Source organism: Xiphophorus couchianus, chromosome 24 (assembly GCF_001444195.1).
Source record: "Xiphophorus couchianus chromosome 24, X_couchianus-1.0, whole genome shotgun sequence".
NCBI lineage: Eukaryota > Metazoa > Chordata > Actinopteri > Cyprinodontiformes > Poeciliidae > Xiphophorus > Xiphophorus couchianus.
The window spans coordinates 8,455,522-8,477,841 of record NC_040251.1 but is presented as its reverse complement, the minus strand read 5'-3'; the positions used below and the strand labels follow the sequence as shown (position 1 = coordinate 8,477,841).

Below are 22,320 nucleotides of genomic sequence, written 5' to 3'. Positions count from 1 at the left end.
TCTGAATTTTCCAAGTTTTCTCGAGAAAATTTCAGATATTAATCTACTTTTTTAAATTCATTTGACTGCTCAAAAAACTATTGAATTTTATTTTATTTTATTTTTTAATTCTGAGATTAATCTTAAGATTTCTAAAAAATTTTCAAACAGCTTTTCGACTTTTGAAAGTTTCTGAGATTTTCTGGCGGAAATGTACTCATTTTATTTATTTATTTATTGATTGATTGATTGATTGATTTGCAAAGGGCCGTAATACGTCGTCGTAGGTTTGAATACTTTTGCCAAGGAGTAAAAGCTTTTTGCATGCAGATGGAAATTAACTGGAAAAAACAGCTATAATCATGTGTAATAAGTCGGAATCTATTTCTATACGCTTAATTGTGATTTTTTTTTTTTTTTTTTAACATTTTCAAAAGTTTAAAAAAAAAAAGCTAATCTTCTCTCCTGCTGATCCAGGATCAGTCCAGAGTATAAACTGGGTCACAGGCAGGAAACTGGAGAAACTGGCGCAGAGAGTTTGTCCGTCCGGTTCATGTTTGTCCTCCGGTGGCTCCTCCTTCCTTCACCTGTCAGGTGAGTTGAGCCCCCTGCTGCTCTACCTGCACCGCGCAGACTCTGACACTACCGGGAGGCGTGGAGGAAACACCGAGGAAGAGAGTCGATCATTTCACCGGAGGAAGCTTGCCGGCTCGGTTCTACTCATGGCCCGGTTCTAGCATCTTTACGCAGCTCAAGATGTTTTCCTTCCTGCGCTCAGGTGAGTTTTAACTCAACCCGATTTTAACCGAGCAGACATGTTTCTGCTTTAAGGGAAAACCTCCGAGGCGACTTTCTTCCTGCCAGTTTATTTTTAGAAGTTTATTACAGGAATGGACTAGGTGACGAAGTTCATGCTCGTTTCCTGTAATAATGTTTTTAAATTGTCTCCGGTTTGCTGTCCGGTGCAGAAAATGTGTTTTTATGGCTACATTAAGCAACGAAAAGAGGTTTTATAAAGACCCACATAACAGAGCAACAGTAACTGATATTACTGAAGTAGATAAATTGGAAGAGATGGAGGATTCCCGTTAGAAAATGTCCATCTGTTATAGTTATGATGTTATATTTTAGAGTTTGACACCCTTAAAGTGTGAGGTTCACTCCGTGACGTGAAGTGTTTTTGACTAGTTTCAATAAAATTACCATTTGTGATATTTTAAAACATATATTTCTTATCAATCAATCAATCAATCAAATTTTATTTGTATAGCACATTTCAGCAGCAAGACATTTCAAAGTGCTTTACATCATAAACACAGAAACACAATGCAACATAGAATCAACAATCAAAACAAAGCATTAAGTCAAGTTCCATCAATAAATTTGTAATTGATTACATTTCAAATACAATCCTAAACAGGTGGGTTTTGAGTTGAGATTTAAAGGAAGTCAGTGTTTCAGCTGTTTTACAGTTTTCTGGAAGTTTGTACCAATTTTGTGGTGCATAGATGCTGAAAGCTGCTTCTCCTCATTTGGTTCTGGTTCTGGGGATGCAGAGCAGAACCAGAACCAGAACCTGAGAGGTCTGGAAGGTTGATACAACAACAGCAGATCTTTAATGTATTGTGGTGCTAAGCCGTTCAGTGATTTGTAAACTAACAGTATTTATATTTATAGTACTTGTATGAATTTTAAAAATCAGCATGATCTTTGTGTGTTTAATTCAGATAATAATAATCAACTGTTGGCTTTGGAAACAAGTAGTTTATTTAACTTTGTTAAAAGTGAAATGCAAGTTGTTTTTCTTGTAAATTTGGCATATTTCTTTTTTCTTTTAAATTTAAAATAAATAAAAAAAACAACATAAAATCAGAACCTGGCGGTTTTCTTAAATCAGACTGCGGTGACCAACAGGTGCTAATGTCAAAACACGAAGCTCCAAATAACTAAAAATATAACATAAATATATTTGCTAAATATTTTAGATCATAAAGCTACTTAAATATCCAAATATTGCTCCAAAGTGCTCCGGACCACTAGGGGGAGTGGAGCAAATCAAATCTAAACAGACACTCAGGAAAGATCAAATGATATACAATGGGACGTCAAAAAGAAAGTTGGAAGAAGAAAGAAAATCTGCGTCATGATTCATGTCCTTTTCAAACTTACAGTCTTATACATAACTATCCACCTTATTCCTGGGAGGCTTACTGGGGAAACGATAAGGGTCTTACTTCCTGCGCCCACCGGAAGTAGCAGTATTTCGTTGTAATTTGTAGGGATTTTTGCTGGTTTATATTCATGATAGGAGTTGCATTTCTCTGTTCGGTTATAATACAATATTTAGTAGAACTTGTTTACAGACACACCGTCTGCTATTAAAATCCACCTGAGATGTGGAGCTGATATAGTTCTGTCAAGCCAAAGCGCAATAAACAAGAACCGGAATTAAGTTAATTATTAATATTTATTGTTGCATACATGAAAAGGATTCCCCGCTAGCTTTATCCATTCGTTGTCAACTCGTCATGGGGATCACACCAAACAGGATGTAAGTATTCAGGGAAGTGTCCCAAAACAAACAAAAAACAAAACAAACAAAATAAATGGAAGGTTGTTAGTCAGCCCTCACAAGTACTACAAGAAGAAAAACAATCCTAACTGGGCAGACTAACAAAAAGGAAAACCAAATGCTAAAAGGACAGCAGGAGGAAAACTGTAAAACAAAAACATCAAAATTACTAAATGCTTATCAAATCATTTTAATCAAATTAACCTAAAACACATTAAAACTCTGCCAACCTGCATTGCATAAATCAACACTCTCAGATCAAACCTTGGTGTAGCCGATCTGGTGCAACCCTAGCAAATAAAAATATATAACCATACAATTAATTCTGGTTAAAAGAGACCAATGTACAAAACCTACCTGCGGCGTCGAACAACCACGCCCAGGTAACGCTACCACCCGAACACCATCAACAAAGCCGTCAATCAATCAATCAATCAAATTTTATTTGTATAGCACATTTCAGCAGCAAGACATTTCAAAGTGCTTTACATCATAAACACAGAAACACAATGCAACATAGAATCAATAATCAAAACACAGCATTAAGTCAAGTTCCATCAATAAATTTGTAATTGATTACATTTCAAATACAATCCTAAACAGGTGGGTTTTTAGTCGAGATTTAAAAGAAGTCAGTGTTTCAGCTGTTTTACAGTTTTCTGGAAGTTTGTTCCAAATTTGTGGTGCACAGTCCTGTATAAAAACACCATATCAGCGCAACTTACTTAAAAGAATCACTTTAAAACGGTTTCCCCCAGCCTACCACAGCCAGCAAACAGCGTGGGCCCAACACACAGCTGGTCCAACACACAGGAAATTGACACCTGGCCACCATCCTTCCAGCTTCCCTTTTATGGAGGCTCAGGCTGCAGAAAGTGCGACACCTAATGGTGCCACCTGTTACTGAGGCATGACTTCAAACCAACCGTCGATTCTCAAAAACCCTCAAGTTTGGTTTAATTACAGCATTTCTGTAGAGAATGGTGAGAGCAGCGTTTTATCAGCAAGATAAATATTTATCTCTGAGCTAGCTAAATATTTAGTTAGCTAGTTATTTAGCTAAACTCTGAGATACCCTAGCTAACTCAGAGTTTATTTGCTTGCTAAATATTTAGTTTGGAGCTATTTAGCTTTCTAACTACATATTTTGGTAGCAAGCTAAATATTTTGTGGTTTTGTCACTCAAATATTTAGCTAGCTCAAATATTTGAGTGGACTTACGTGTTCATAGCCTGAAACCCCTGTGGAAAGCCGGTTAGCGAGTTGCTAACATGTAAACAAATAGCTCAAAGCTAAATATTTATCTTGCTAACTAAAAATGTTTAGGTTGAACGAATGGAGACATTAATAGATTTCTTCAGAACTTGAAGGCAGGGTTGGAGACTTCTGGTTTCAAATAGCATCAGCCCACATTTCCACTGCGGGACGGTGACAATTTTGTCCTCAGTGCCTGAGGACCCAACTAATTCGTTCTCCATGTGGTTCATGTTTTGAAGCGGTTCTGTCTGAGGGATTGGAGATCTTGTTTGCCCAGTTCAGACTCAGTTCCTTTGTCTTTAAACAGGGAGTTGCTTTAAATTCCTTAAATTGTTTCTTGGTGGCTTGTAAAAGAAGAAACACGTACGTCTCTGCTTCCGGAGACATTGTCACTTAAATAAGACCAAAATGTCCCACAATGAAAATGGCTGCTGGGAATTAAAAACATACAATACAATCACAAAGCAGTGTCATCAATAGGCCTGTCACAGATCCATTTTCTCAGATTGTCTCAGAAGTTATCAAGATCAACGATAATTTTGTTGTTTTGAGAATATTTTCATAATGATATAACAAGAATGGCATAATAATGCAAGAACACATTCTCAAAAATCAATAAACTTTAAACTCTAATGAGCAAATATCCAAAATAAGCAAATAAAACAACAAATAAAATCAATTAAGTATCTGTAAACAAAATTGTCCTTATAAAAAGGGCTAGTCGAGACAAAAGCACCAAAGTGAAGGTTTTTATCATCCAGGTTTTGGTAGAAAGAGAAAAAAATAAGAGAAAAACAATAAATCATGAAAATTGAGATTATTGAGCTTGTTTTAATTTATCATGCGATTAATTGACTTGTTACTTATTGCGACAGATGTAGTCCTCAATAAAAGAAATAGATACACTAATGAATCAACTGACAAATTTGCCATATTCTGCATGTAGACTTTTTATTTATTTTGCAAAGGCAAACTTCAACAAATCGTTTTGCATTAAAAGTCATGTCTCTCTTGAAAAAGATTTTTAATCTCAATAAATAGAGGCTACACACATTTAAGCAACATGATTTTTGGAGCAACACTATTCCTTAGTAAATCATGAATGAATATGTGGCATAAAGTTAAAAAATAGTTTTCATTCTGGTGAAAAGTAAAAATATGGAATAAGAATAAATTGTAGTTGTTCTGGTGAAATAATGTAACTTTTCTTCTCCCTGACTGAACAGTTGAGATGAAAAGTGTTTTCTCACGGCTCCGTGTTTTTGTAGGGTTTCGTTTTGTGTGTGCAGTAATTTTTATTCTTGGTTTTAAATCCAGTTTAATTGCCGGGTTGCTTCCAGGTAGAAATCCCCCGCCTGAGAACATCCACATCTCCTCTCTGCCGCCCAGCATTCCCCTGGATCCAGAACCTGATCTGCCAGGCCAACAAGGTGATTATCTTTGATTTTAAGCAACGCAAATCCTTCATTTATGATTAAGACGCATCATTTCGACATGTTGACGCAAGCTGTTGGCATTTACGCAAACTTTTCAAACTCTGGAATTTGAAATTTGCTTTGTAAACAAAGTTTTACTTGCTTACATAAAGACTGCAACTAATAATTATTTTAGTAACCATTTGTTCTGACGATTAATTGGTTAATTGAATAAACAACACCAACACATTCTATTGATTTATCACTTAAACACTGAAGCCATTTATACAATATTAGGTATGCATTAAAATGTCAATATAAACAATAAATTTAATTACTTTTTATTGCTTAAAAGGTAATGACAGCATTCTTTGAGTGAATCTGAACAGGGTGAAGCAAAAATTATGCTCCTTGAGATACATTTTGTTTTTCTTAAATGCAAAATCTAGATATTTTTGTGCATTTTTGGCTTACTCGAATATGTCGATTTTTTTCAGCAAATGGCATTTTTTGAGTCTGTGTTCTCCAGTTGGTGATTAATCAATTTCTAAATTAGTTGATGATTATTTAATTGATGCCCAAAGAAGAAGAAGAAGAAGAAGACAGGAAGTTGAAGCATCGTAGCGCGGGAAGATTTTTAACTTGAGCAGAAACACATCAGTTTTAGCTTTTTAACAAACTGTTAACATTTAAATACACTTTCTGATGAATGTGTTGATGTTTCCGCAGACGACTCTGTGAAAAAGCAGGAGAAAGCTATCATCCAGACCACACACACTCACCGAGGATCCTCCACGCCTTCGGTTTTCCTCCAGAACCGCAGCAATGAACCGGCTCCGACCACGTACTTTGAGCAGAGAGTCTCTGTTCCAGAGGAGGACACTGAGGTAACCTAAACCAACCCGCTTACTTAATTTAAAACTTTTTAAACTTTACAGCTTGTATTTCTCCTACAGAGACTGTTCAGTCTGCGTAAACTCTGGGCCTTCACCGGGCCCGGGTTTCTGATGAGCATTGCCTACCTGGACCCGGGAAACATTGAGTCTGACCTGCAGTCAGGAGCTAAAGCTGGATTTAAGGTAACAAAAAAAAAAATAAAGTTTTACATCTTCTAATAAAACGGTGCCTTCCTTCAGAAGACGGGGGAAAGTTGACATTAGTTTGTTAAAATGTACATTTCTAAGTTATGCCAGGTGTATTAAAGTAAAATTCAGGTTTCCACTCAGTCAACACAGAGACAGAAATACAGGCTGTAAAGGGAAATTATTATGACCAGAAAATCCAAATTCAGTTTCATGATTAGAGTAAAAATATTGAGAAAAAAACTGAAAAAATTTATTGAAGAGAAGATATTTTCTGGTGACTTTTTCCACAAACAGTGCGTCTGCAGGGAGTTTATATGCAAAAACAGAAAATTTGTTTGGTTATTTAGTCTTATGAGTATAAAGTTTCTAGCAGGTATTTATATCAGTCGCATTTCGACTTCAATGATGAAATACTTTTCTCATTTTTATTTGTAATTTTCTCATTGTTTAGATATTTTTCTCATCATTTCCATCATTTTTATTTTTCATAGGATTTATTCTAATCTTTTTGGTATATCCACATTTTCACTCTCATTATTTTGACTTCTTATCTTGTTATTTTTTTCTTATGTTCTCCTGATTTTCTCATTGTTCTGATAAATTTCCACATCATTTTGACTTTCTCTCATTTTGTCTGTCATTGTGATTTCTTTCAATCTCATCATTATGATACATACATTTCCATTTTGCTAATCATTTTGACATTTCACCACCATTTCTTCTAATAATTATCTTCACTTCTTTGACATTAAATTTTTTTCTCAACATTTTGAGTTTTTTCTCATTTTTATCTGATTAGTTTGACATTTTCTTTTTGGTTTGATTTTTTTCATATTTAAACTTTGTTCTAGTAGCTTTTGTGGGGAAAATGTACCTATTATATTTACTAGATTTTACTTTTTACTTTTACTTGAATAATTTTATTATAAAGTATTTCTACTCTTACTTGAGTAAATCTTTTTGTATTTTCTATCCACTGACTGAAAAACAAAAATGTTTTAATCAAAAATTCACCAAACACAGACCTGCAGTTCCTGTTAAAGTTTCAGAAGTTTTATTGAAAGAAACTGATTTGGCAAAATGTTCTTTTGTCTGATTTTGTTGTTTTTTGTTATTTATGTGAATTATTGTCATATTGCTCCTTAAAATACCAACATTTCCACTTTATATTTTGGTCTGTCTGATGATGTAAATCTTTTTCAATTAAATGATTGATAATTTGATCCGTTACATGAACAGACTTTTTACCAAATAGTTTTTTACTCTTGCTTGAGTAATTTCTTGAACGGCTTCTTTTTACTTTTACCTGAGTAAAGTCTTGTTGAAGTAGAGCTGCTCTGACCTGATGAATGTATAATTAAATTTTTATGTTTATAATTCTTGGATGCTGTTCTCTCCTCTGCTGTTTCTCCTCTCTCCTCCCTCCAGCTCCTCTGGGTGTTGCTGCTGGCCACCATCATCGGCCTGCTGCTGCAGCGGCTGGCGGCGCGGCTCGGCGTCGTCACCGGGCTGCACCTGGCTGAAGTCTGCAACCGCCAGTACCCCACTGTGAGACAACCACACCCAGTGTGAAAAAATTAACATCAAATTAAAATCTTATAGCAGAATGTATTGGCAATTATTTGTTTATAAATAGCTATGATTTTTGCTTTATTTGTCCAAGTCTATCCTGTGACTTTTACTCAAAAGCTGACTTTGCTGCACCCAATTCTCCTTTTAATTAATTTATTAATCTTGGCTAAATGTAGCAAGTGTTTTCAAGGACATAACTCACTAAATGTACTTTTGACATAACTCACTGAATTTTGTTACACTTTTTCCAATCGACACCTAAAAAATTGTAGCATTTCTTTTAATAAAGTAAACCTATAAAACTCTTTTTAAGGGTACATTCACACCAGCCCTGTTTAGTCCACTTCAGTCCAACTCCACTTCGTTTGTCTAAAACGTTTGTAACTCTGGTCCGTCTACAAACCTCGTCTCCGATCGTTTAAAGTGAACTCTGGTGCGTTTCGAATACATGTGTGAACGCCAAGCAGACTGGAGACCGCTGAAAAAGCAGGAAGTACAGCATGAGGTTGGCCACATGTTCTGGGTTGGATTTAGGTGTGGACTTTGACTGGGCCATCCTAAATCATGAATATGCTTGTTTCCTTCAGAATTCAAGCAGACTCACTGACTTCTCCATGTTTTCCATGAAGGTACCCAGAATCCTGCTGTGGTTGATGGTGGAGCTGGCGATCATCGGCTCCGACATGCAGGAGGTCATCGGCTGCGCCATCGCGTTCAACCTCCTGTCCTCTGACAGGTGTGGCAGTGTTTATCAAAGTGGGGGCCACCAGAGGGCGCTAGAAGGGAGAAAAATATTTAATTTGAACAAGTAAAATTTGAGAAAAACAAAATAAAAAAATACGTGCATCATGATAGTAATTCAACATTAAAACAAAAACAAAACTTCCTTATCCAGTCCAGAAATGAGTATGAAGAAGACAAAGCTTATTAAAATCCTACTCCAATTGTCTCATCTATTGCTATACATATTTACACATCTAATTTTTGGGATTTGGGAATCTGTTTTTTCAGCATTTATTATAAAGTCTAAGTTAAAATAACACTGAAATAGAAAATAGAAATAGTGTATATTGTCCCACAGAAGGAAAATTTAGAAAATATTTATTTATATTCTCATTTTCTGATTTGCTGCCAGCCAATTTATCAAGTTGCTTTGCTCTTCAAACTGGCATAGCAAGCATAAAATGGAGATTAAATAACATTTGACGGGATTAATATAAAAAAATTACTTATTTTCTCATGAAAGGAGAGGATTTTCCACCACAGAACTCCCAACTAAAATCCGAAGAAATGAGGCAGCATTTATGCTAAATGAATGTAATAAAATGAGGGGAAAAAAAATTTAAATTCAATGTTTGTTTACATATTTTGTAGCATTGTCTATGGGCTTCCAAAGGGAGTCTCTGGCGAGAAGTTGATGCCGTTTTGAGGGCGTTTGGTATCCAGAATCACAGGTCGTTTGGTACTAAAACATAAAAATTGAGCTTCTTCAGTTGCTGTGTGTGTTTTGATGACAGGATCCCCCTCTGGGCCGGTGTGCTCATCACCATTACCGACACTTTCTTCTTCCTCTTCCTGGATAAGTACGGTACGTAGCACAACGTCTTCAGACACTGAAACACACTTCACACAGCAGAGAGGAAGAGTAAATGAAATCTTTCTGTGTTTTTCTGCAGGCTTGAGGAGGCTGGAGGCCTTTTTTGGTTTTCTTATTACTATTATGGCCGTAACATTTGGATACGAGGTACGGACTTTGGTTTGTTTTGATATTTGCACTTTTTAAGCCAATCAGAGCCATGGAATAAATGTGCAAAACATACGTTTAGTTTTCTTATTTTCTGCAGCTGATCATAGTCTTGGTGGATTTAAAGTTTGATCATTCTCATCTTATCAACACCAAAGAGCAATATTTTTTACTTTTTTATCCTGACTAGTCCTAATTCCAGTTAATAACAACCATTTTTCAAAATGTAAATACTGTATTTTTAGGTAGGAAATATGTAAGATTCAATATCTAGGAAGCAAAAAATAACTAGGTAAAACTAACTTTAAGAGTATCTCCAAATAAATTGGGCATCTCTTGAATTAGAGATTTTGATTTGTCACAATGTAAGTGAAGATATCTTGAATTATTATTCTTACTAATCAGAATGTAAATGCAGATGTCTTAAGTTACCATTCAGGATAGTCAAAAGTAGTTGTTTCTATTTAAAACACATGTTTTAATAGTCAGATTAAGCTGATTTTTATGGCACAACGGCATGCCACACTGTGCCCACTCTTTATGCATGTGAAAACCCACCCAACTCTGCCTCAGGTTGGTTTATCATCACTACTTTACTCTTCACCAATTTCTCTAGATCTTACAGAGACATGAGTATTTTAATCCTGGAAATGTTCTTCAGGTGATAGAAGGCCGACTTGGTCACTGTCTTTATGTGACTGTGAAGGTTCTGAGTCCATCACTGCACCAGGATTTTGGATCTGATCAGTAGCCTGTAGTTGTAATAACTGAAGCTGTGTGCTTGATCGTTCCTCTTTAGGTTGTTTTTAACTGGAAAACAATTTAAAACACTTTAATTCAACACCGTTATTCACATCATGTATGCAACTGTGTGTCATCAGCGTAGAAGTGAACATTAATGCCGTGTGTCCGTATTTCATATGGGTTACAAAATTCTGAGATCTAAACTTGTGCCTTGTGGGATGCCATTGTTTACATTAGAGCTTCCTAAATGTACAAAGAATATTCTGTCATTGAGATACGAGTTCAACGACTCAACATCAACATCATTGCCACTAATCTGCCTCATTCTTCTGATTTTTTTTCACCATTTTATGATTGTGCTGTAAACCTCAGAAGTATTTGCCTACACCTGCAAAGTTAATGCAGCTGCTGTGTTGCAGTACGTGACAGTGGCTCCTGACCAAGGCCAGCTGCTGAAGGGGATGTTTGTGCCGTACTGCGAAGGCTGCGGGGCGGTTCAGCTCACCCAGGCCGTCGGCGTCGTGGGCGCCGTCATCATGCCTCACAACATTTACCTCCACTCTGCTCTGGTGAAGGTCAGACACTGGCTAAAGTAAAACTAAACGCTGTGAAACCTGTAAACACTAGCTGTGATTCCATTCAGCACATAATGGTGCAATATGGCATTTCAAAAATAAATGGAAAGATGCCAATTTTTTGTGTTTTGATAAAATGTTTTGGCGTTAGGATGAAATAGGTTTATTTTGTAAAACTACAACGGAAATAAATTTTTTGCATCACACAAATCACATGATTAACAACCCGATGTTTCCATTGGCGCAAACCACGAAGAAGAAGATGACAGGAAATAGTTGGAGGATGATGGCGCAGCTCGTCTTTTAACAACTTAATATGTGAACCAACATATTCATGTGTGTGACAGCGTATGACAGGGTCGTTGTAGATAGAACAAACCAGGAGGAGTAAATTTCCAAGAAAAAACTCAAAAATTCTGAGATTAATTTTACAATTCTTTCAGAAAAAACTCTGAGATTTTCTCTTGAACATTTCTGATATATGAACCTTAATAAATGGCTAAATGTAATGTTTAATTGTTTTCTCAATTGTTGACTGTGTGGTTCCTCTATGACTTTGTATTTCTGTTTTTATGATGTTAAACTGCCATATTGCTGAAGGGGACAATACAAATAAACTTTATTTGATTGATTGATATTAATTTCAGAATTTCTAGATGTTTTCTCGCAATTTTTTGACTTTTGACTTGGAAATTTCTGAGGGTTTTTTTTTTTTTTATAAAATTCTGAGAGGAATCTCACAATTTCACAAGTTTTGTCTCTGAAATGTACTTTTGTTTTTCTACTTAAAATGGCCCTGATACGCCGTCGTTCACATGAATGCGTTAGTTCATGTAGTAAAACATGCTGTGCCATCATTACCAACTACTTCCTGTCGTCTTCTTCATGATTTGCACCAGTGGAAACATCCGGTTGTTGATCATGTGATTCGTGTGATGCAAAAAAAAAAAAGTACATTGCAGTTTTGCAAAATAAATCAATTTTTACAACAGCCTTGATACGCTGTCATGCACGTGTGATTTTAATTGTATTCCTTATTTAATGGAAGCACCGCAATTGCAAAATTGCATTTTTTTCTAGGAATAGTTTTGTGCACATTTGTAAAGGAAATGCAGCTAGTGAGTCTCCATATCTGCTTTCAAGTCTCGGGAAGTGGATCGCTCGAAGAAGAAAGAAGTAAAAGAGGCTAACAAGTACTTCTTCATCGAGTCGGCCATTGCTCTGTTTGTCTCCTTCCTCATCAACGTGTTTGTGGTCGCCATCTTTGCTGAGGAATTCTACCAGCGCTCAAACATCGAGGTGGTGAGTATTCCTGCAGATGTTCTCATCGTCCAACAGCTGCTTCATATCCAGATGTTCTCTCGGACGTTTTCGTTGTTTTGTTTCAGAATAAAGTCTGCAACCAGTCGAGCATTTCTCACTCCGACCTCTTCCCTCCGGACAACAAAACTCTGGAGGTTGACATCTATAAGGGGGTTCGTTTGTCTTTTTTTTTTCAGTGAACCAGGTCGTGTGTAGGCTGAGCTGTGTCAGTTTGTGTGATGGTTTGGTTCCGTCGTAACAGGGAGTGGTTCTGGGCTGCTTCTTCGGGCCTGCGACGCTCTACATATGGGCCGTCGGGATTCTTGCAGCCGGTCAGAGCTCCACCATGACTGGAACCTACTCTGGCCAGTTTGTTATGGAGGTCAGTTGGAGCTACAAGATCAGATGCTTGGCCGAGCCAATAATCAATAAATCAATTAATCACATGATAAATGTGACGTTTTTCTTTTTTCTCTCTCTTTCTACCAAATATTTGACTTTAAAAGTCTTCAGTCTGGTGTTTTGGTCTAAAGTAGCCCTTTTTTTTTGAAGGACAACTTTATTTACAGAGTTTTCATAATTCATGTTATTTGTTATTTCTGTGGTTTTATTTATTTATTTTGGATATTTAAAATATCTTCAGTGTGAAATGTTCATTAGAATTTAAAGTTTATTTATCTTTAAGAATGTGTTGTTGCATTATTAGGCTATTATTGCCATTATATTACTTGAAAATTGTCTCAAAACAACAATTTTAACGTTTATTGCAATAACCTCTGGGATGATTTATCATCTAGCAACATTTTATCATGACAGGCCTAAATGACAGCGCTAAGACCCTCCTGGCTCTGATTGGTTGATCTGACTCGGCATTGTAATCCTCCTGCACTGGGAGAAGTCACAACATAATGATAATTTTAACAAATATGTAAAAAATTATTCTTTGTTTATAAAAGTTGTTTTACAATTTGTTTTAGTAATCTTGTGTGTAAAGCTGCTGTTGACTCCTGTTCCTCAGGGTTTCCTGAACCTGCGTTGGTCGCGTTTTGCTCGGGTTTTGCTGACCCGCTCCCTCGCCATCACTCCCACGCTGCTGGTGGCCATTTTTAAGGACGTGCAGCACCTGACGGGCATGAACGACTTCCTCAACGTGCTCCAGAGCATGCAGGTTAGACACGGACTCAAACTGCCTCATCTGCACCCAGTCGAGGAAAGAAACAAACTACATAAAACTAACACTGCAACCAGGTTTTGTGTTTTATTGTCAGGGGGCCGCATGAAATTCATTCGCAAGCCTCAAATTGCCCCCTGACCACACTTTGAACCCCCCTGATGAAAACTAACAAATAGCACAGACCTCACTCCAGATTTCTTCTCTCCCAGCTGCCGTTCGCCCTCATCCCCATCCTCACCTTCACCAGTATGCCGTCTCTGATGAACGACTTTGCCAACGGACTGTAAGCGGACCTGTACTGTCGCCGTTAAATCACTTCCTGCTCCACTTCCTGCTCAGCATGTTCGTCTCTCTGCAGGACGTTTAAGATCATGGGAGGACTGGTGATCCTGTGCGTGTGCGCCATCAACATGTACTTTGTGGTGGTGTACGTGACGGCGCTGAACAGCGTGTGGCTCTACGTGCTCGCTGCCTTCCTCTCCTTGGCGTACCTCACGTTCGTGGGCTACTTGGTGAGATCAGCTTGACTCATTGACCTTTCTGCAAATATGAAACATTAATTCGGAATATTTTAAGTGTTCTGATGAACCTTCAGAGATAAAATGATTTATATTGTTAGCAATAAAATTTGTTTAAGTTATTTTGCATCAAGAAAGCACATTTAATTTAGTCAAAAAACAATTATTTTGTGTTAATCAACTTTAAAATCTTTTTTTTATTTTCAAATTGAAATATCTTTTCTATTTTTTTTAGTAGTTATTAATGTTTCTATGTAATTGAGATCCTGTAAATAACACTAGAATTATTTGTCGAAAAAAAAATTATTTTGCATTGAAATATTTTCAACAAAAAATATATTTATTATTTTTCTTATATATATTCATATTTGTTGTATACATTTAAATTGATACTTTTTATTATTTACTTATTTACATATTTATTTTAACTAGTTTTTATTCATTATTTTATTTATTTATTATTGCTGAAGCCTTGCAGTGAAATTCCACTTGATATATACATTTTATATATGCAGTAAAATGATTATTATTTAGATAGATAGATAGATAGATAGATAGATAGATAGATAGATAGATAGATAGATAGATAGATAGATAGATAGATAGATAGAAACTCAGTGAGATGAGTTTCTTCAGATTCATCTGATTTTGGATCTTTTTTCAAGAGCGTGTGGCAGAATATTTAAATAATCCCAACAAAGCAGTGAAAACATTTCATCCTTTCCTCATCTGACTGATCTGACCTTTGACCTGCGCGTGTTGCTGTGCTACAGGTGTGGCTGTGTCTGATAGCGCTGGGCGTGTCCTGCCTGGATCCGAGCGTCAAGAGAGGAAACGACTCGACCATCCTGATACAGGAGCAGCCAGAGTTTGACTCCTGAGCCAGAAACTGGACCTTTGGATCATCGGTCAACCCAGAACCGGGTCTAACTCTGACCAGTTGGATGGTGCTAAAGTATTTTTAATCATCTGTAATGTATAATCTGTTTCATGCTGTTTTTATCTTCATTGTGACATGTTAGAAAGCTGAAGGAGAGTCAATTTTTAAGTTTTTCAGTGCAAAACAGAGCATGGACACAGGACACCTTAGCATGTTGTGCTAGCGTGTCGCTAACACTCACTATGTTGCATGTTTACAGCACTTTCCAAAATTAACTAAACTTTTTGGAATTCTCCACATTTTGTCACATTACAACCTAAAACTTCAATGTATTTATGCAGATTTTATGCAAATTGGGTCTGGATTGTGAAGTTGAAGGAAAGTTATTTCAAAATGGCGTCTGTTAAGATCTACTTTTAAATCTCGAGGAATATTCTCAGTTGGATTCCACTCAGGACCATTCTAAAACATGTTTGTTTTTACTTTATTTCTATATTAAACCTCTAAGGACTTCAAAGAACAACAGGATTTATATAAATCAAGATAATAATATGAAATGCATATTGACTCTGTTTACTAACTAGGCAACTTTAGGAGGAAATTAGTTGTCAGAAGTTTGAATCAGGTAAAAAGGATATGGTTATTGACTTGTGCAAATGCTAAAACGCACTGTAAACACAATTTATACAAACTCCAAAACACACAAAAACAAAATGCAACAGAAAAATGCTGCAACCACAGGAAATAGAAGCATCTTAAAAGATGTCAGCCATCGTAGAAGAGGAATACTTGTGCACATCGCACTTTTCAGATCTTAAACAAACACACAAAAAAAACTATGCATCATTTCCCTTATACTTTGCATTTCTGCGTAATGTTATATTGGCCTGCACTGCAAAAGCACAACATCTTACCAAGTATTTTTTGTCTAGTTTTTAGAACAAATATTTTAGTACACTTGAAATAAGACAAAACTAACTTGTAGCTTTTCAGCAAGATATAGGAGCTTGTTTTAAATTAATAATTCCTTAATACTGGCACTCGCAGGATATTTCACTTATAACAACACATATTTCCTACATTATAAGTTGAATATTCTGCAATTAATCTCATAGTTTTTCCATCTCTGTTAAGGACTTATTTACTTAAAACGATCTTCTATTTCTTGCTGAAAAGTTATTTGTACGTTAGTTTTGCCTTATTTCAAGTGTAATACTATATTTGCACTAGAAACTGGATAAAAAATGTTTGGTAATATTTTGTGTTTCTGCAGTGCATCACACAAAATTTAAATAAAAAACATTTGTGGTTGAAACATGACAAAATTTGGAAAATGACAAGGTTTAATGTCTTTCAGCACATTTTGCATTCTAGCAAGAGGAGCAGTATTAATCCCTTTCAGTCTTTAAAAAAAAGAAGAATATTATAATTAGTTGAAGGTTTTTGTGGAGAATCTTGCTGCCTTGTGCTCCATTTTAATCTGGTGAACAAACAGGAAAATCAAGATATTGTGTTCATTAGAGGTGCAGTATGCAACTTTTATTTAAAACAAAAAAAAATTTCTTTACATATTTGTTAAAACTGCCACCATGTTGTGTCAGTAATAAGACAGATATTCTGTGATATAAATCGAGCTCCTAGGTCTTCTCCCTCTGCTAAATATAAACAACCAATCAGAGCCAAGAAGCGGATCTTAGCAATGTCAATCATCCCTCTTTCTGCCACCTTTTTTCTCTGATACACTGCTGCTAGCATAGCTTGTTGTGAATGCTAGCCAGCAGATAAACAACTTTCCCAACAGTCAGTTGTTTCTCCGCCATCAGCTCATTTAGCAGCGACTACTTGAGGTTGATTGACAGTGCTAAGACACTCCTCCTGTTTCTGATTGGTTGTTTTTGGTACATTTCTTCAGACTGCAATAGTAGCTCAGGGAAAAGGTGGAGATTGATCTTTTCCACCTATTATCTCTCTCATGTTATACTGTCACAACAATTTTAATAAATATGTACAAAAGTTTTTTTTTTAAATAAAAGTTACATACTGTATTTTTAAATGGTTCCCTTGAAGTCGAGTGGTATTAAAAATAAGATATTTACATTTAAATATCCTCTTGAGGGAATATTTTTGTAGACTTTCAGAGTTGTTTCCGTTTTTGCCCACAAGGAGGCAGTGATGAGCACTACAGGGAAATGCCATTAACATCTAAACACAGCTTACAACCAACCCAGGAGATTAAAGGGCATGTTTGTGTGTTGTGACAGAAGCGGCTGCTCTTCTTTGCAGCGGCTGTAATATTTGGGTTTTTATCCAGAGGTGCTGCTGTTGCACAAATGCTGCGGTGGAGCAGCAAACATTGAGCAACATTGAGCTGAATTCTAGCGTCGAAGGGATTCGGTCTTTACGAGGGAAGGTGGACAGACAGGTTTTCCTCCTCGCCTTGAGACGTGGAACTTCTCCTTCTCTTTTACTCTCTCTGTGTCTCTGTGGCTGCCCGTCATGGAGGCCGGATTATGTAAGAGTTCCCACCGCCCCTCTCTGTTTTTGTTTTTCTCAATGAGCCAATGTCTCCCTGCCTAGGCCTCACAGCCGGTCTGGTCCTGTAGGCCCCTTTTCCTGGAAATACAGCCTTAGCAGAGGCCAGTCAGGGGCAGGCCTGCGAGAGTGGAGGGTGGGTGGAGAGGTGGGGGGGTTCTTCCAGCAAATCACATGATTATTCACCCTACAGCCCCAGCCTTACATGAAACTCAGATGCTGCAGCAATATGTTACCAGCTAGGGTTGCGTTCAACAAGGCTGGATGTTTGTTGATGCACCACTTGGCCTGTCACCATGACAAATTTTGCTGGATGATAAATTGTTCCACAAGTCATTGTGATAAATGATAATATTGTCATTTTGAGATAATTTTCAAGTATTGTAAATGATAATAATGACATAATAATACAATAATTCATTTTGAAAGATCAACCAGCTTTAAAATCTAATGGGTGTTTAACACTGGAAAAGGAAGACATTTTAAATATTCAAAATAAATAAACAAAGCAATGGAAACAACTAATAAATTGAATTATGAAGTCTCTGTAAACAAAATCTCCTTCACAAATTGGAGCTAATTGAGATCAAAGCACCAGACTGAAGAGTTTTATCATCCAGTTTTGGGTAGAAAGAGAGAAACATGCAAATGGAAATTATTGAGCCCGTCGTATTTTTATCATGAGATTAATTTATTTATTGCTTATTGTGACAGACCTATGCATGAAGTTGATGAAGACGGTGGTTTGGATGCCGGTGGAAAACCACTACAGATGATGAAAGATGTTTGTTTGTTTGTTTACTTTATTTATCTACCCAGAAAATCTTAAGAGAGATCCAGATCATTTCCATCGCCACTTCCAGCAGTTTCAACTTGATTTTTGAAGCAACCAACATCAGGAAGGATAACTTCCTGATGTTTTATGGAAATATTGATTTCTCTTCATTGTTTTTAACTTTTTTTATTTTCGATCAAACTGTTATGACTTGTGCATTATTGTGTCACCATGCGGCTGATTTAAACTTTATTTGTTTTTTAAATGTTTTTGATACAACTGAAATGCTTTTTTTTGCCAAGCCACTTGTTCACACAAACAAATTGTTTTAATACATCACACTATTAAAAAAATGATGTGTCACATCTTTTAATTCAATTAAAATACTTAGTAATCTCAAAGGGAAATTAAATGTTGTCCTAACTCAAACAGGTATCCCCAAATAGTCAACTGGAACGATCTCCAATAGCAGTCAGTCTAGCAGTGAATCTAAAGAAGCTTCTGACTGAAGAGTAACATGTCTGGGATGATGCCATCAGTTGTTGGGTAGCACTGCTAATCCATCTCTTTGTGGTTAGAAAGCCAAGCAGAGAAATGTTGGAGTAGGGGATCTGATTGGTACCATTTCAAATTCAAACTCAAAAATACTTTATTGATCCCAAATGGGAATTACTCATATTAATACAAATATTAATACAAATTAATATGAGTTATAACAGTCATTGGTAGGAAAGATCTCCTGTAGCAGTCTGTATTAAAGTGACTAAAGACTCTCTGCTTTCCCAAAACATTCTCATGAAGAGGAATTACGATGAATGTAAGAGATGGTATGAACTTCCTCCTTCTCTGTCTCGCTCTCAGTTCAGGTATTTGAGGTTTTGAGATGCTAATCAGCTGCTCCCAGTTGTAAAAATAGTACCTTGTTGCCACGGTTACGGATCATAACAACTGTCAAAAAGCATCGGCGCAAAAGCAACAACAATCCTCCCGGAATAATTGTCCCCAAACATGCAGACTGCCTCTATGCAATCAGCAAACACATTACTTTATTCGATCTGTTTTTCCCGTTTGTAATTTGAGCGTTAGTTTAAAATTGAAAACATTTCTCACCTCACCGGTACGTCGCTTATATGTGAATATTTCGCATCAGAAACCAAGAATGACAACCACAAAGAAAGTAAGTAGCTGGTTATATTGAAAATAATGTGGATAGTAATAAACTGTAATACAAGCATTTTACTTGTGGTCATAATTAGTTTAGTAGAAATGTTAAATTTCATTTTTCCCCACATTTTCTTCAATTGCCAAAAACCAAAAAGAAAAACCACCAGTTTTTTCTGCCATCATTAATTTTATGTTTCATTATTTTTAAGTAAAAAAAAAAAAAAATCTAATTGCACTTAAATTTCAGCTTGTTTGCTTTTTACCACAAAAAATAGAAATACAAGCTAGTGTCTTGTCCCACTGTTAAATAAAATTTAAAAAAGTTCTTTCTGTAGGTTTGCTAGCCGTTTATAGTTGGAAATATTGGAAGTTTTTAGTTTGAACGCATTTAAAGAATAAAGGAAAAAGTTTAATTTTTCAGTGTTATGACTAATCGGAGCCAATCAGCAGGGGGCAAAAGGCCAATTATGATCTCTGGCTGGTTGATTGGTACATTTTTAAACATAACTACAAAGACTTTCTTTTGAATTATTACAACTTTTGGTTTCTAATCAAAAGTAAATTCAAAGTAACCTGAAATTCTTTTTATTTTTAAGTTGAGAAAGCATCTCAGTTTATTTTAAAATGTTCTTTCTTCTTTATAAACTATCATTTAAGAAATTCTTGGTGACCCTAAGCTGGGTTTAGTTACGAAACAAACATGGAGCAGCATTCAGCTTCTATGCACCACAAATCTGGAACAAACTCCCAGAATACTGCAAAACTGTCGTTTCTTTAAATGAAGGCTAAAAACTCACCTGTTTACAACTACCTTTGATTCATAATAAATGGAACATTAATCAATGAATTTGATGTGTATGGATGATTTTTCTGATGACATTTGACAAAATGTAATATTTATTGCATCTTTCTTAATTGGTGACTGTATTATGTTTAAATTATGTAAAGCACTTTGAACTGCCTTGTTGCTGAAATAAACTTGACTTCAGTCGATATTATTAATGTCCATCCATCCCTGTAAGCTTTTCTTTAAGCAACATGTTGACACATCTTGTAAATCTGTTCCTATCTAAGTTTCTAAATCTAAATTTTCTCTGGACTCATTTATAGATTAACATATTTCCATGTGTATGATTGCTGTTATTTTATCTATTTATTTTATATTTAGTCATATTTAAATTACTTATCACACACACACACACACGCCCCCATCCCTCCACACACACACACACATACAGTATATACTGTATATCTTGTATTGTTTGTCTTTCAGTAAATGTTTGTGCTGTATGGCTTTTTTCATTCCTTTTAAATTTGTAACTTGATATGCTCCTTTTAGATAAAAATGTTTTTGATTTGTCATTATTATTGTTATTATTCTCACTTTTTGGAATTATCTTGTTAAGTTGTCTGTATTGGACGGTAATATATTGTATTTCCACTGACTTGTACTTTGATTGACTACAGATATAAACTCTAGCATATTATGTTATGTGCATTTGAGATAAATAACCAACATGTCCTCCTGTCTGTTACGTTTTCTCCCCCAAATATGATTTTGTTGTACAAAATGCTCATTTTCAAATTAAGTTTTAATTTTTCTGTTTGTTTAAAAGGAGCATTCATGCATGTAAAAGGGTGTTAATTACCTGATGATGTTGTGAATGATGGATTTAACAGGTGTGTGATGTTTGAGGTAGCTTGTTTTGATCAGCTTCCCCAGCCTGGGGGCCTCTTCCACAACGCCTGACCCCGTCCAGCCGTCGTCGTCTTCCCTCAGCTCGCCTCGGGCAGAAAAAGCAAGCAGAGATAATGCACTTCAAGTCGGAGTAGTAAACAGCGGCATCAGCTTTAAACCGCCTGACATTTTCCAGCTGTGCGGTCCGTACTTATGCCGTGTGTATTTTTACACACATCTGTCAGTGCTGCCTTGAAATGTCCAACACCAGGAATGCAAACAGCGGGGCCAGTCTTCTTTATGTCTTGCCTTGTGGCCGCTGTGGGCACTGGCAGGGCTCGTGGTGTAGTGGGCTCACACGTGCTTTCAGTGGACCACTTTAACTCTGCAGAAACTGTAGTTTTCACTCTTTAATCCCCCCTGTTTTCATCTTTAAAATCTCTTCATGCTCTAAATTCCAGAAATTATCTTCTTAAAGGTAAAGAAGGAGAGGATGCATTCCATAAAACACTGCAAAAACACAAGTCTTACCAAAAAGTTTTGGTCTATAGTTTCTATTGCAAACTTTAAAATACAACAAAATTAACTGACAAACAACTTTTCAGCAGGGAATATGAACTTGTTTTAAGTCAAAAATCCTTCATATTGATGAAAAAGTACTTTTACCATTGATTATTTTACTTATAAAAAGGTATTTCCAAATTTTTAGTGAAGTAATATGCCAATGGAACTAGTACTTTTTCATCAACATTAAGGAATTATTTATTTTTAACAAGCACATATATCTTGCTGAGTTGTTACATGTAAGTTAGTTTTCTCTTATTTTAAGCGTATTAAGATATTTGCACTAGAAACTGGACCAAAAATACTTGTGAAAACACATATTTCTGATTCATTTGTTATGTTTTTTTTTCTGCTTGGCTCTCAGAAAATAACAAAAAAACAATGTATAGGTATAAAAAAAATAATCTGCTTTGGTATATGATGCAGAGATCGTCATATCGAGATATCTGCTGCACTGTTGCACAAATGCTTGGGAATGCATTGCCTCATAATAAACCTCCACACCCTCCAGCCTAGCTCACTCCAGCCTCTTTTCTTTTTTTTTTTCTTTTCTTTTTTGGCAAAACAAGTTACAGTTTCATTTTATGATTGTGTCAATAAAGAAAAGCGAGAGAGAGAAGCATGAAAGGAGCCTGGGGTCATTGGTTTCACTCTGCCCTCTCTTACCTTCCTTGCTCAACTCCGAGATGCATCCACAAACCGAACCTCTCTCACTCACAGGGAGGTTCGGAATCGGATACAGAAAAAAAAGAAAACTGGACGGATCCTCGTGCTTCGAAATCTGTTACTA

The 22,320-nt window shown here is 36.1% G+C and overlaps 1 protein-coding gene and 1 long non-coding RNA gene across 4 annotated transcripts; one reads left to right on the top strand and one right to left on the bottom strand.

The window, feature by feature from the left end:
• The first annotated feature begins 544 nt into the window (after positions 1–544).
• On the top strand, positions 545–15,646 carry LOC114141140 (natural resistance-associated macrophage protein 2-like). 2 transcript variants are annotated; one of them, XM_028011588.1, is made up of 16 exons: positions 545–757; positions 5,149–5,238; positions 5,953–6,110; positions 6,180–6,302; positions 7,737–7,856; positions 8,510–8,616; positions 9,398–9,468; positions 9,557–9,624; positions 10,788–10,943; positions 12,087–12,245; positions 12,332–12,418; positions 12,508–12,627; positions 13,264–13,413; positions 13,629–13,702; positions 13,778–13,931; positions 14,711–15,646. In XM_028011588.1, the coding sequence occupies exons 1-16, from the start codon at positions 736–738 to the stop codon at positions 14,816–14,818; spliced, it is 1,767 nt and encodes a 588-aa protein (XP_027867389.1). In that variant the 5' UTR covers positions 545–735; the 3' UTR covers positions 14,819–15,646. The 2 variants fall into 2 exon arrangements, with proteins under 2 accessions (XP_027867389.1, XP_027867388.1); XM_028011587.1 differs by lacking the exon at positions 545–757 and having other exon boundaries at positions 4,444–5,238.
• Positions 7,742–21,740, bottom strand: LOC114141141 (uncharacterized). Of its 2 annotated transcripts, none has more exons than XR_003594787.1 (4): positions 20,938–21,740; positions 9,244–9,503; positions 8,514–8,656; positions 7,742–7,854 (listed from the first exon to the last, which is right to left on the bottom strand). It is a non-coding gene; the product is annotated as an uncharacterized LOC114141141 (long non-coding RNA). The 2 variants fall into 2 exon arrangements; XR_003594786.1 differs by having other exon boundaries at positions 7,752–7,854; positions 8,485–8,656.
• Between the last annotated feature and the right edge of the window lie 580 nt (positions 21,741–22,320).

Bases quoted from the DNA above. Each gene is read 5' to 3' on its own strand.
- LOC114141140 (XM_028011587.1), top strand. From the start codon at position 5,040: ATGAAAAGTGTTTTCTCACGGCTCCGTGTTTTTGTAGGGTTTCGTTTT. The intron at 8,617-9,397 runs GTGTGGCAGTGT...TTTTGATGACAG, and splicing joins AACCTCCTGTCCTCTGACAG to GATCCCCCTCTGGGCCGGTG. The intron at 12,628-13,263 runs GTCAGTTGGAGC...CCTGTTCCTCAG, and splicing joins CTGGCCAGTTTGTTATGGAG to GGTTTCCTGAACCTGCGTTG.